This window comes from Oncorhynchus nerka, linkage group LG20 (assembly GCF_034236695.1).
Source record: "Oncorhynchus nerka isolate Pitt River linkage group LG20, Oner_Uvic_2.0, whole genome shotgun sequence".
Classification (NCBI taxonomy): domain Eukaryota; kingdom Metazoa; phylum Chordata; class Actinopteri; order Salmoniformes; family Salmonidae; genus Oncorhynchus; species Oncorhynchus nerka.
Window position 1 is genome coordinate 7,241,935 of NC_088415.1, and position 13,841 is coordinate 7,255,775.

Genomic DNA, 13,841 nt, shown 5'->3' on the forward strand with positions numbered 1-13,841 from the left:
TATATCATATACTGCATTTGAGGAACAATGGGAAAGTAATTCTGCTAAGAAAGTTGATAAACTTGTAACCTCACTTTTGAGAAAATGGCCTTTGAATGTTTTGGTACCTACTGGAGAGCTCTCCTTTGTCTACACACATTCAGCATCGTTCACACTTAAGCTTTAGCTCCACCAATCTCTTTAAGGGTTGATCCGAGTGTTCTGTCCTAACCACAGCAGTCAAGCACCCAAGCTAACTGGCTAACAGTTCCCGCAGTGACATTTTTAAAAAATGGACACTTGCATAGTGGAGTCCTTTATTAAGACATGTAGCTAGCTAGCTAAACAATGAACCATAATCACAACTCATGACGTTACTACCCAGCATTAGGCTATAACAAGCAAAGCAAATGGCTCTAAGATACGAATAATAAGATCATAAACGCAACGTTAGCTAGCGAGCCATCCAGCTAACGTTAGCTAGCTAGCTAACAGTACACTTTAACTTGAAATAAAAATACTTTGTCAAAATTAGAAATGTGTAATATCTGAAAATGTAGCTAGTTAGACTATCTTACCCGTCCGTATACATCATGTTTGTACACTTCTCCCTGTCATGGATGCCATGTGTAACGGATGTGAAACGGCTAGCTTAGTTACCGGTGCTAGCTTAGTTAGCGGTGCGCGGTAAATAGCGTTTCAATCGGTGACGTCACTTGCTCTGAGACCTTGAAGTAGTGGTTCCCCTTGCTCTGCAAGGGCCGTGGCTTTTGTGGAGCGATGGGTAACGATGCTTCGGTGGGTGACTGTTGTTCATGTGTGTGCAGAGGGTCCCTGGTTCGCGCCCGGGTATGGGCGAGGGGACGGTCTAAAGTTATACAGTTACACATGGTTGCCCCTAACCAGCTCAAATAGACAGAAGCGTGCTATATGGCAGACCAAACCAAACTCATCTCTCGGCATGTCCAGCCCACTCATTATCTCAGCCAATCATAGCTAGCGGGAAGGTTGCTGGCTTTTTCTGAGGCTAAACCAACTAGGCTCGTAATTTAACAATTTTATTCGTATTTACAAATGGCATACAAGTTTCTTATTAAGGCACATGAAAGTTCACATGTTCCAGAAGGCATTTCTGCCCCAAAAATGTATTTAGATTTTTTTTAAATTAAAAAGATTATGTTCAAATGGCTGTGAAGTGGTGACCCGCGACACACGCCTAGTTTCCTGAAACGTGTCACAATTGTGCTCCATCTGTCATTATCTTTTCCCCTGGCCTATTTTTCATATTTAATCCTGCTTCTCCTATCCTCATCTTAAAACAAAACAAATTGTATTTGTCACATGCGCCCGCATACAGAAAATGCTTACTTACATACTTAACAACAATGCAGTTTTAAGAAAATAAACACAAAAAAAGGAAGAGAAAATAATAAATAAAGAGCAGCAGTAAATAACAATAGCCCGAGCTATATACAGGGTATTACGGTACAGAGTCAATGTGGAGGCTATATACAGGGTATTACGGTACAGAGTCAATGTGGAGGCTATATACAGGGTATTACGGTACAGAGTCAATGTGGAGGCTATATACAGGGTATTACGGTACAGAGTCAATGTGGAGGCTATATACAGGGTATTACGGTACAGAGTCAATGTGGAGGCTATATACAGGGTATTACGGTACAGAGTCAATGTGGAGGCTATATACAGGGTATTACGGTACAGAGTCAATGTGGAGGCTATATACAGGGTATTACGGTACAGAGTCAATGTGGAGGCTATATACAGGGTATTACGGTACAGAGTCAATGTGGAGGCTATATACAGGGTATTACGGTACAGAGTCAATGTGGAGGCTATATACAGGGTATTACGGTACAGAGTCAATGTGGAGGCTATATACAGGGTATTACGGTACAGAGTCAATGTGGAGGCTATATACAGGGTATTACGGTACAGAGTCAATGTGGAGGCTATATACAGGTGGTACCGGTACAGAGTCAATGTGGAGGCTATATACAGGGTATTACGGTACAGAGTCAATGTGGAGGCTATATACAGGTGGTACCGGTACAGAGTCAATGTGGAGGCTATATATAGGGGGTACCGGTACAGAGTCAATGTGGAGGTTATATACAGGTGGTACCGGTACAGAGTCAATGTGGAGGCTATATACAGGTGCTACCGGTACAGAGTCAATGTGGAGGCTATATACAGGGGGTACCGGTACAGAATCAATGTGGAGGCTATATACAGGGGGTACCAGTACAGAGTCAATGTGGAGGCTATATACAGGGGGTACCGGTACAGAGTCAATGTGGAGGCTATATACAGGGTGTTACGGTACAGAGTCAATGTGGAGGCTATATACAGGGGGTACCGGTACAGAGTCAATGTGGAGGCTATATACAGGGTATTACGGTACAGAGTCAATGTGGAGGATATATACAGGGGGTACCGGTACAGAGTCAATGTGGAGGCTATATACAGGGGGTACCAGTACAGAGTCTATGTGGAGGCTATATACAGGTGGTACCTATACAGAGTCAATGTGGAGGCTATATACAAGGTATTATGGTACAGAGTCAATGTGGAGGCTATATACAGGGGGTACCGGTACAGAGTCAATGTGGAGGTTATATACAGGGGGTACCGGTACAGAGTCTATGTGGAGGTTATATACAGGGGGTACCGGTACAGAGTCAATGTGGAGGCTATATACAGGGGGTACCGGTACAGAGTCAATGTGGAGGCTATATACAGGTGGTACCTATACAGAGTCAATGTGGAGGCTATATACAGGGTATTACGGTACAGAGTCAATGTGGAGGCTATATACAGGGGGTACCGGTACAGAGTCAATGTGGAGGTTATATACAGGGGGTACCGGTACAGAGTCAATGTGGAGGCTATATACAGGGGGTACCAGTACAGAGTCAATGTGGAGGCTATATACAGGGGGTACCGGTACAGAGTCAATGTGGAGGCTATATACAGGGGGTACCGGTACAGAGTCAATGTGGAGGCTATATACAGGGTATTACGGTACAGAGTCAATGTGGAGGCTATATACAGGGGGTACCGGTACAGAGTCAATGTGGAGGCTATATACAGGGGGTTCCGGTACAGAGTCAATGTGGAGGCTATATACAGGGGGTACCGGTACAGAGTCTATGTGGAGGTTATATACAGGTGGTTCCGGTACAGAGTCAATGTGGAGGCTATATACAGGGGGTTCCGGTACAGAGTCAATGTGGAGGCTATATACAGGGGGTACCGGTACAGAGTCAATGTGGAGGCTATATACAGGGGGTACCGGTACAGAGTCAATGTGGAGGCTATATACAGGGGGTACCGGTACAGAGTCAATGTGGAGGCTATATACAGGGGGTACCGGTACAGAGTCAATGTGGAGGCTATATACAGGGTGTACCGGTACAGAGTCTATGTGGAGGTTATATACAGGGGGTACCGGTACAGAGTCTATGTGGAGGTTATATACAGGGGGTACCGGTACAGAGTCAATGTGGAGACTATATACAGGGGGTACCGGTACAGAGTCAATGTGGAGGCTATATACAGGGGGTACTGGTACAGAGTCAATGTGGAGACTATATACAGGGGGTACCGGTACAGAGTCAATGTGGAGACTATATACAGGGTGTACCGGTACAGAGTCAATGTGGAGGCTACAGAGTCAATGGGATATATACAGGGGGTACTGCACAGAGTCAATGTGGAGGCTATATACAGGGGGTTCCGGTACAGAGTCAATGTGGAGACTATATACAGGGGTACCGGTACAGAGTCAATGTGGAGGCTATATACAGGGGGTACCGGTACAGAGTCAATGTGGAGGCTATATACAGGTGGTACCGGTACAGAGTCAATGTGGAGGCTATATACAGGGGTACCGGTACAGAGTCAATGTGGAGGCTATATACAGGGGGTACCGGTACAGAGTCAATGTGGAGGCTATATACAGGTGGTACCGGTACAGAGTCAATGTGGAGGTTATATACAGGGGGCACCGGTACAGAGTCAATGTGGAGGCTATATACAGGGAGTACCGGTACAGAGTCAATGTGGAGGCTATATACAGAGGGGAGTACCGGTACAGAGTCAATGTGGGAGGCTATATACAGGGGTACCGGCACAGAGTCAATGTGGAGGCTATATGCAGGGGGTACCGGTACAGAGTCAATGTGGAGGCTATATACAGGGGCTACCGGTACAGAGTCAATGTGGAGGCTATATACAGGGTATTACGGTACAGAGTCAATGTGGAGGCTATATACAGGGTATTACGGTACAGAGTCAATGTGGAGGCTATATACAGGGGGGTACGGTACAGAGTCAATGTGGAGGCTATATACAGGGTATTACGGTACAGAGTCAATGTGGAGGCTATATACAGGTGGTACCGGTACAGAGTCAATGTGGAGGCTATATACAGGTGGTACCGGTACAGAGTCAATGTGGAGGCTATATACAGGTGGTACCGGTACAGAGTAAATGTGGAGACTATATACAGGGGGTACCGGTACAGAGTAAATGTGGAGACTATATACAGAGTAAATGTGGAGGTACCGGTACAGAGTCAATGTGGAGACTATATACATGGGGTACCGGTACAGAGTCAATGTGGAGGCTATATACAGGTGGTACCGGTACAGAGTCAATGTGGAGGCTATATACAGGGGGTACTGCACAGAGTCAATGTGGAGGCTATATACAGGGGGTACCAGTACAGAGTCAATGTGGAGGCTATATACAGGGGGTACCGGCACAGAGTCAATGTGGAGGCTATATACAGGGTGTTACGGTACAGAGTCAATGTGGAGGCTATATACAGGGGGTACCAGGGGGCACAGAGTCAATGTGGAGGCTATATACAGGGGGTACTGCACAGAGTCAATGTGGAGGCTATATACAGGGGGTATTACGGTACAGAGTCAATGTGGAGGCTATATACAGGGGGTACCGGTACAGAGTCAATGTGGAGGCTATATACAGGGGGTACGGCACAGAGTCAATGTGTAGGCTATATACAGGGGTACCGGTACAGAGTCAATGTGGAGGCTATATACAGGGTATTACGGTACAGAGTCAATGTGGAGGCTATATACAGGGGGTACCGGTCACAGAGTCAATGTGGAGGCTATATACAGGGGGTTCCGGCACAGAGTCAATGTGGAGGCTATATACAGGGGGTACCGGCACAGAGTCTATGTGGAGGTTATATACAGGGGGTACTGCACAGAGTCAATGTGGAGGCTATATACAGGTGGTTCCGGCACAGAGTCAATGTGGAGGCTATATACAGGTACTGTACAGAGTCAATGTGGAGGCTATATACAGGTGGTACCGGTACAGAGTCAATGTGGAGGCTATATACAGGGGGTACCGTACAGAGTCAATGTGGAGGCTATATACAGGGGTACCGGCACAGAGTCAATGTGGGAGGCTATATACAGGAGTACCGGCACAGAGTCAATGTGGAGGCTATATACAGGGGGTACCGTACAGAGTCAATGTGGAGGCTATATACAGGGGGTAATTGTACAGAGTCAATGTGGAGGCTATATACAGGGGTACCGGCACAGAGTCAATGTGGAGGTTATATACAGGGGGTACCGGCACAGAGTCAATGTGGAGGCTATATACAGGGGCTACCGGTACAGAGTCAATGTGGAGGCTATATACAGGGTATTACGGTACAGAGTCAATGTGGAGGCTATATACAGGGGGTACACAGAGTCACAGAGTCAATGTGGAGGCTATATACAGGGGGTACCGGCACAGAGTCAATGTGGAGGCTATATACAGGGGGTACGGCACAGAGTCAATGTGGAGGCTATATACAGGTGGTACGGTACAGAGTCAATGTGGAGGCTATATACAGGGGTACCGGCACAGAGTCAATGTGGAGACTATATACAGGGGGTACCGTACAGAGTAAATGTGGAGACTATATACAGGGGGTACCGGCACAGAGTCAATGTGAGACTATATACAGGGGGCACCGGCACAGAGTCAATGGAGGTTATATACAGGGGTACCGGCACAGAGTCAATGTGGAGGCGCAGATACAGGTGGTACCGTACAGAGTCAATGTGGAGGCTATATACAGGGGGTACCGGTACAGAGTCAATGTGGAGGCTATATACAGGGGGTAGTACAGAGTCAATGAGGCTATATACAGGGGCACCGGTACAGAGTCAATGTGAGGCTATATACAGGGTGTTACGGCACAGAGTCAATGTGAGGCTATATACAGGGGGTACCGGTACAGAGTCAATGTGGAGGCTATATACAGGGGGTACCGGGTACAGAGTCAATGTGGAGGTTATATACAGGGGTATTACAGAGCACAGAGTCAATCAATGGAGACTGTATACAGGGGGTACCTGCACAGAGTCAATGTGGAGGCTATATACAGGGGGTACCGGTACAGAGTCAATGTGGAGGCTATATACAGGGGGTACCGGTACAGAGTCAATGTGGAGGCTATATACAGGGTATTACGGTACAGAGTCAATGTGGAGGCTATATACAGGGTACTGCACAGAGTCAATGTGGAGGCTATATACAGGGGGTTCCACAGAGTCAATGTGAGGCTATATACAGGTGGGTACCGGTACAGAGTCTATGTGGAGACTATATACAGGTGGTTCTGGTATAGAGTCAATGTGAGACTATATACAGGGGTCCGGCACAGAGTCAATGTGGAGACTATATATAGGGGGTACCGGTACAGAGTCAATGGAGGCTATACACAGGGGGTACCGGTACAGAGTCAATGTGGAGGGTTCACGGAGGATATACAGGGGTGGCACAGAGCCTATAGGGTACAGAGTCAATGTGGGGAGGCTATATACAGGGTATTACGCACAGAGTCAATGTGGAGACTATATACAGGGTGTACCGGCACAGAGTCTATGTGGAGGCTATATACAGGGTACCGGCACAGAGTCAATGGGAGACTATATACAGGGGGGTACCGGCACAGAGTCAATGTGGAGACTATATACAGGGGGTACTGCACAGAGTCTATGTGAGGTTATATACAGGGGGTACCGGTACAGAGTCAATGTGGAGGCTATATACAGGGGGTACCGGCACAGAGTCAATGTGGAGGCTATATACAGGGTACCGGTACAGAGTCAATGAGGCTATATACAGGGTATTACTACATGAGGGCTATATACAGGGGGTACAGGAGTCAGGAGGGTAACAGAGTCAATGTGGAGGCTATATACAGGGGGTACCGGCACAGAGTCATGGGAGGTTATATACAGGGGGTACCGGTACAGAGTCAATGTGGAGGCTATATACAGGGGGTACGGCACAGAGTCAATGTGGAGGCTATATACAGGGGGTACTGGTACAGAGTCAATGTGGGAGGCTATATACAGGGGGTCCGCACAGAGTCATCGTGGAGGCTATATACAGGGGTACGGTACAGAGTCTATGTGGAGGTTATATACAGTGGTTCCGGCACAGAGTCAATGTGGAGGCTATATACAGGGGTTCCGGCACAGAGTCAACGTGGAGACTATATACAGGGGGTACCGGTACAGAGTCAATGGGAGGCTATATACAGGGGGTACCGGGTACAGAGTCAACGTGGAGGCTATATACAGGGGGCACCGGTACAGAGTCAATGTGGTTGGGTATACAGGGGGTACGTGCACAGAGTCAATGTGGAGGCTTATATACAGGGGGTACCGGTACAGAGTCAATGTGGAGGCTATATACAGGGGGTACCGGTAACAGAGTCAATGTGGAGGCTATATACAGGGGGTATTACGGTACAGAGTCAAGGAGGCTATATACACAGGGAGTCAATGTGGAGGGGCCATACAGGGGGGCACAGAGTCAATGTGGAGGCTATATACAGGGGGTACCGGTACAGAGTCAATGTGGAGGCTATATACAGGGGGTACCGGTACAGAGTCAATGTGAGGCTATATACAGGGGGTACCGGCACAGAGTCAATGTGGAGGCTATATACAGGGGGTACGGCACAGAGTCAATGTGGAGGCTATATACAGGGTATTACTGCACAGAGTCAATGTGGAGGCTATATACAGGGGGTACCGGCACAGAGTCAATGTGGAGGCTATATACAGGGGGTACCGGTACAGAGTCAATGTGGAGGCTATATACAGGGGGTACCGGTACAGAGTCAATGTGGAGCTATATACAGGGGGTACAGAGTCAATGTGGAGGCTATATAGGGTATTACGGTACAGAGTCAATGTGGAGACTATATACAGGGGGTACCGGTACAGAGTCAATGTGGAGGCTATATACAGGGGGTACCGTACAGAGTCAATGTGGAGGCTATATACAGGGGGTACCGTACAGAGTCAATGTGGAGGTTATATACAGGGGCACTGGTACAGAGTCAATGTGGAGGCTATATACAGGGGCAATTGTACAGAGTCAAATGGAGGCTATATACAGGGGGTACCGGTACAGAGTCAATGTGGAGGCTATATACAGGGGGTACCGGCACAGAGTCAATGTGGAGGCTATATACAGGGGGTACTGCACAGAGTCAATGTGGAGGCTATATACAGGGGGTACGGTACAGAGTCAATGTGGAGGTTATATACAGGTGGTTCCGGTACAGAGTCTATGTGGAGGCTATATACAGGGTACCGGTACAGAGTCAATGTGAGGCTATATACAGGGGGTACCGGTACAGAGTCAATGTGGAGACTATATACAGGGGGTATTGCACAGAGTCTATGTGGAGGTTATATACAGGGGTACCTGGTACAGAGTCAATGGGAGGTTATATACAGGGGGTACCGGTACTCGCACAGAGTCAATGTGGAGACTATATACAGGGGGTACCGGAACAGAGTCAATGTGGAGTGCTATATACAGGGTATTACGGTACAGAGTCAATGTGGAGACTATATACAGGGGGTACCGGTACAGAGTCAATGTGGAGACTATATACAGGGGGTACCGGTACAGAGTCAATATGGAGGTTATATACAGGGGGTACCTGTACAGAGTCAATGTGGAGGCTATATAGTCAGGGGGTATATACAGGGGTACAGAGTCAATGTGGGAGGCTATATACAGGGGGTACCGTACAGAGTCAATGTGGAGGCTATATACAGGGGGTACCGGTACAGAGTCAATGTGGAGGCTATATACAGGTACCGGTACAGAGTCAATGTGGAGGCTATATACAGGTGGTTCCGGTACAGAGTCAATGTGGAGGCTATATACAGGGGGTACCGGTACAGAGTCAATGTGGAGGCTATATACAGGGGTACCGGTACAGAGTCAATGTGGAGGCTATATACAGGGGGTACCGGTACAGAGTCAATGTGGAGGCTATATACAGGGGGTTCCGGTACAGAGTCAATGTGGAGGCTATATACAGGGGGTACCGGTACAGAGTCAATGTGGAGGCTATATACAGGGGGTTCCGGTACAGAGTCAATGTGGAGGCTATATACAGGGGGTTCAGAGTCAATGTGGAGCTATATACAGGGTCGGTACAGAGTCAATGTGGAGGCTATATACAGGGGGTACCGTACAGAGTCAATGTGGAGGCTATATACAGGGGGTACCGGTACAGAGTCAATGTGGAGGCTATATACAGGGGGTACCGGTACAGAGTCAATGGGAGGCTATATACAGGGGGTACCGGTACAGAGTCAATGTGAGGCTATAGTACAGGGGGTACCGGCACAGAGTCTATGTGGAGGTATATACAGGGGGTACCGGGTACAGAGTCAATGTGGAGGCTATATACAGGGGGTACGGTACAGAGTCAATGTGGAGGCTATATACAGGGTATTACGGTACAGAGTCAATGTGGAGGCTATATACAGGGTGTACCGGGTACAGAGTCAATGTGGAGGCTATATACAGGGGGTACCGTACAGAGTCAATGTGGAGACTATATACAGGGGGTACCTGTACAGAGTCAATGTGGAGGCTATATACAGGGGTACCTGTACAGAGTCTATGTGGAGGCTATATACAGGGGTACCGCACAGAGTCAATGTGGAGGTTATATACAGGGGGTACCGGTACAGAGTCAATGTGGAGGTTATATACAGGGGGTACCAGTACAGAGTCAATGTGAGGTTATATACAGGGGGTACCGGTACAGAGTCAATGTGGAGAGTAAAGGGTGTACTATACAGGTGGTACTGTACAGAGTCAATGTGAGGCTCTATACAGGGTGTACCTGTACAGAGTCAATGTGGAGGTTATATACAGGGGGTACCGGTACAGAGTCAATGTGGAGGCTATATACAGGGGGTACCTCAGTACAGAGTCAATGTGGAGGCTATATACAGGGGGTACCGGTACAGAGTCAATGTGGAGGCTATATACAGGTGGTACCAGTACAGAGTCAATGTGGAGGCTATATACAGGGGGTACCTGTACAGAGTCAATGTGGAGCCTATATACAGGGGGTACCAGTACAGAGTCAATGTGGAGGCTCTATACAGGGGGTACCGGTACAGAGTCAATGTGGAGGCTATATACAGGGGGTACCGGTACAGAGTCAATGTGGAGGCTATATACAGGGGGTACCGGTACAGAGTCAATGTGGAGGCTATATATATACAGGGTCAATGTTGTGTGAAATGTACAGAGTCAATGGAGGCTATATACAGGGGGTACCGGTACAGAGTCAATGTGGAGGCTATATACAGGGGGTACTGTACAGAGTCAATGTGGAGGCTATATACAGGGGGTACCGGGTACAGAGTCAATGTGGAGGCTATATACAGGGTATTACGGTACAGAGTCAATGTGGAGGATATATACAGGGGGTACCGTACAGAGTCAATGTGGAGGCTATATACAGGGGGTACCGGCACAGAGTCAATGTGGAGGCTATATACAGGGGGTACCGGTACAGAGTCAATGTGGAGGCTATATACAGGGGGTACCTGCACAGAGTCAATGTGGAGACTATATGCAGGGGGTACCGGTACAGAGTCAATGTGGAGGCTATATACAGGGGCTACCTGCACAGAGTCAATGTGGAGGCTATATACAGGGGGTACCGTGGAGGTACAGAGTCAATGTGGAGGCTATATACAGGGGGTACCGGTACAGAGTCAACGTGGAGGCTATATACAGGGGGTACCTGCACAGAGTCAATGTGGAGGCTATATACAGGGGGTACCGGCACAGAGTCAATGTGGAGGCTATACACAGGGGTACCTGCACAGAGTCAATGTGGAGGCTATATACAGGGGGTACCGGTACAGAGTCAATGTGGAGGCTATATACAGGGTATTACGGTACAGAGTCAATGTGGAGGCTATATAAAGGGTGTACCGGTACAGAGTCTATGTGGAGGTTATATACAGGGGGTACCGGTACAGAGTCAATGTGGAGGCTATATACAGGGTGTACCGGTACAGAGTCTATGTGGAGGTTATATACAGGGGGTACCGGTACAGAGTCAATGTGGAGGCTATATACAGGTGGTACCAGTACAGAGTCAATGTGGAGACTATATACAGGGGGTACCGGTACAGAGTCAATGTGGAGCCTATATACAGGTGGTACCAGTACAGAGTCAATGTGGAGGCTCTATACAGGGGGTACCGGTACAGAGTCAATGTGGAGGCTATATACAGGGGGTACCGGTACAGAGTCAATGTGGAGGCTATATACAGGGGGTACCGGTACAGAGTCAATGTGGAGGCTATATACAGGGTGTTACGGTACAGAGTCAATGTGGAGGCTATATACAGGGGGTACCGGTACAGAGTCAATGTGGAGGCTATATACAGGGGGTACCAGTACAGAGTCAATGTGGAGCCTATATACAGGTGGTACCAGTACAGAGTCAATGTGGAGGCTCTATACAGGGGGTACCGGTACAGAGTCAATGTGGAGGCTATATACAGGGGGTACCGGTACAGAGTCAATGTGGAGGCTATATACAGGGGGTACCGGTACAGAGTCAATGTGGAGGCTATATACAGGGTGTTACGGTACAGAGTCAATGTGGAGGCTATATACAGGGGGTACCGGTACAGAGTCAATGTGGAGGCTATATACAGGGGGTACCGGTACAGAGTCAATGTGGAGGCTATATATAGGGGGTACCGGTACAGAGTCAATGTGGAGGCTATATACAGGGTATTACGGTACAGAGTCAATGTGGAGGATATATACAGGGGGTACCGGTACAGAGTCAATGTGGAGGCTATATACAGGGGGTACCGGTACAGAGTCAATGTGGAGGCTATATACAGGGGGTACCGGTACAGAGTCAATGTGGAGGCTATATACAGGGGGTACCGGTACAGAGTCAATGTGGAGACTATATGCAGGGGGTACCGGTACAGAGTCAATGTGGAGGCTATATACAGGGGCTACCGGTACAGAGTCAATGTGGAGGCTATATACAGGGGGTACCGGTACAGAGTCAATGTGGAGGCTATATACAGGGGGTACCGGTACAGAGTCAACGTGGAGGCTATATACAGGGGGTACCGGTACAGAGTCAATGTGGAGGCTATATACAGGGGGTACCGGTACAGAGTCAATGTGGAGGCTATACACAGGGGGTACCGGTACAGAGTCAATGTGGAGGCTATATACAGGGGGTACCGGTACAGAGTCAATGTGGAGGCTATATACAGGGTATTACGGTACAGAGTCAATGTGGAGGTTATATACAGGGGGTACCGGTACTGAGTCAATGTGGAGGCTAAATACAGGGTATTACGGTACAGAGTCAATGTGTAGGCTATATACAGGAGGTACCTGTACAGAGTCAATGTGGAGGTTATAATGTGTGAAATTAGGTAAAACTGATTTAAGTTTTCCTGCATTAAAGTCCCCGGCCACTAGGAGTGCTGCCTCTGGATGAGCGTTTTCCTGTTTGCTTATGGCCTTATACAGCTCATTTAGTTTCGGTTTTAGTGCCAGCATCCGTCTGTGGTGGTATGTAGACAGCTATGAAAAATTCAGAAGAAAACTATCTAGGTTGATAGTGTTGTCTACAGCTTATCATGAGATGCTCTACCTCAGGCGAGCAAAACCTCAAGACTTCCTTAGATATCGTGCACCAGCTGTTTACACATATGCAAAGGCCCCCGCCCCGTGTATTACCAGAGTCTGCTGTTCTATCCTGTCGATAGAGTGTATAACCCGCCAGTTGTATGTTCGTAATGTCGTCGTTCATCCAAGACTTGGTGAAACATAAGATATTACCGTTTTAATCTCTCATTCACTGTTTTGCTCTCCCACATCCAAATCCTTAACCTCTCACCTCTATCCCGCTCTCTGTATCCCCCCCCCACAGATATGTCAGCCCTGATCTCCCTGAGGAAGAGAGCCCAGGCTGAGAAGCCTCTAGCTGGGGCAAAGATAGTGGGCTGCACCCACATCACAGCTCAGACTGCAGTAGGTTATCTTGCTTTCTCCTCCACCATACACCATCTTAGATCCATAGACCTACAGTATATGAGAAGCCTCTAACTGGGGCAAAGATAGTGGGCTGCACCCACATCACAGCTCAGACTGCAGTAGGTTATCTTGCTTTCTCCTCCACCATACACCATCTTAGATCCATAGACATACAGTATATGAGAAGCCTCTAACTGGGGCAAAGATAGTGGGCTGCACCCACATCACAGCTCAGACTGCAGTAGGGTATCTTGCTTTCTCCTCCACCATACACCATCTTAGATCCATAGACATACAGTATATGAGAAGCCTCTAACTGGGGCAAAGATAGTGGGCTGCACCCACATCACAGCTCAGACTGCAGTAGGTTATCTTGCTTTCTCCTCCACCATACACCATCTTAGATCCATAGACCTACAGTATATGAGAAGCCTCTA

At 48.0% G+C, this 13,841-nt stretch overlaps 1 protein-coding gene across 3 annotated transcripts in view; it reads left to right on the forward strand.

Moving 5' to 3' along the window:
* Positions 1-13,841, forward strand: part of LOC115101925 (S-adenosylhomocysteine hydrolase-like protein 1) — a 78,795-nt gene that overhangs the window by 41,389 nt on the left and 23,565 nt on the right. For all 3 annotated transcript variants that reach the window (XM_065005163.1, XM_065005164.1, XM_065005165.1), the window contains exon 4: positions 13,301-13,401. In XM_065005163.1, the coding sequence (XP_064861235.1) occupies positions 13,301-13,401 (101 nt within the window). The remainder of the gene's footprint in view (positions 1-13,300; positions 13,402-13,841) is intronic.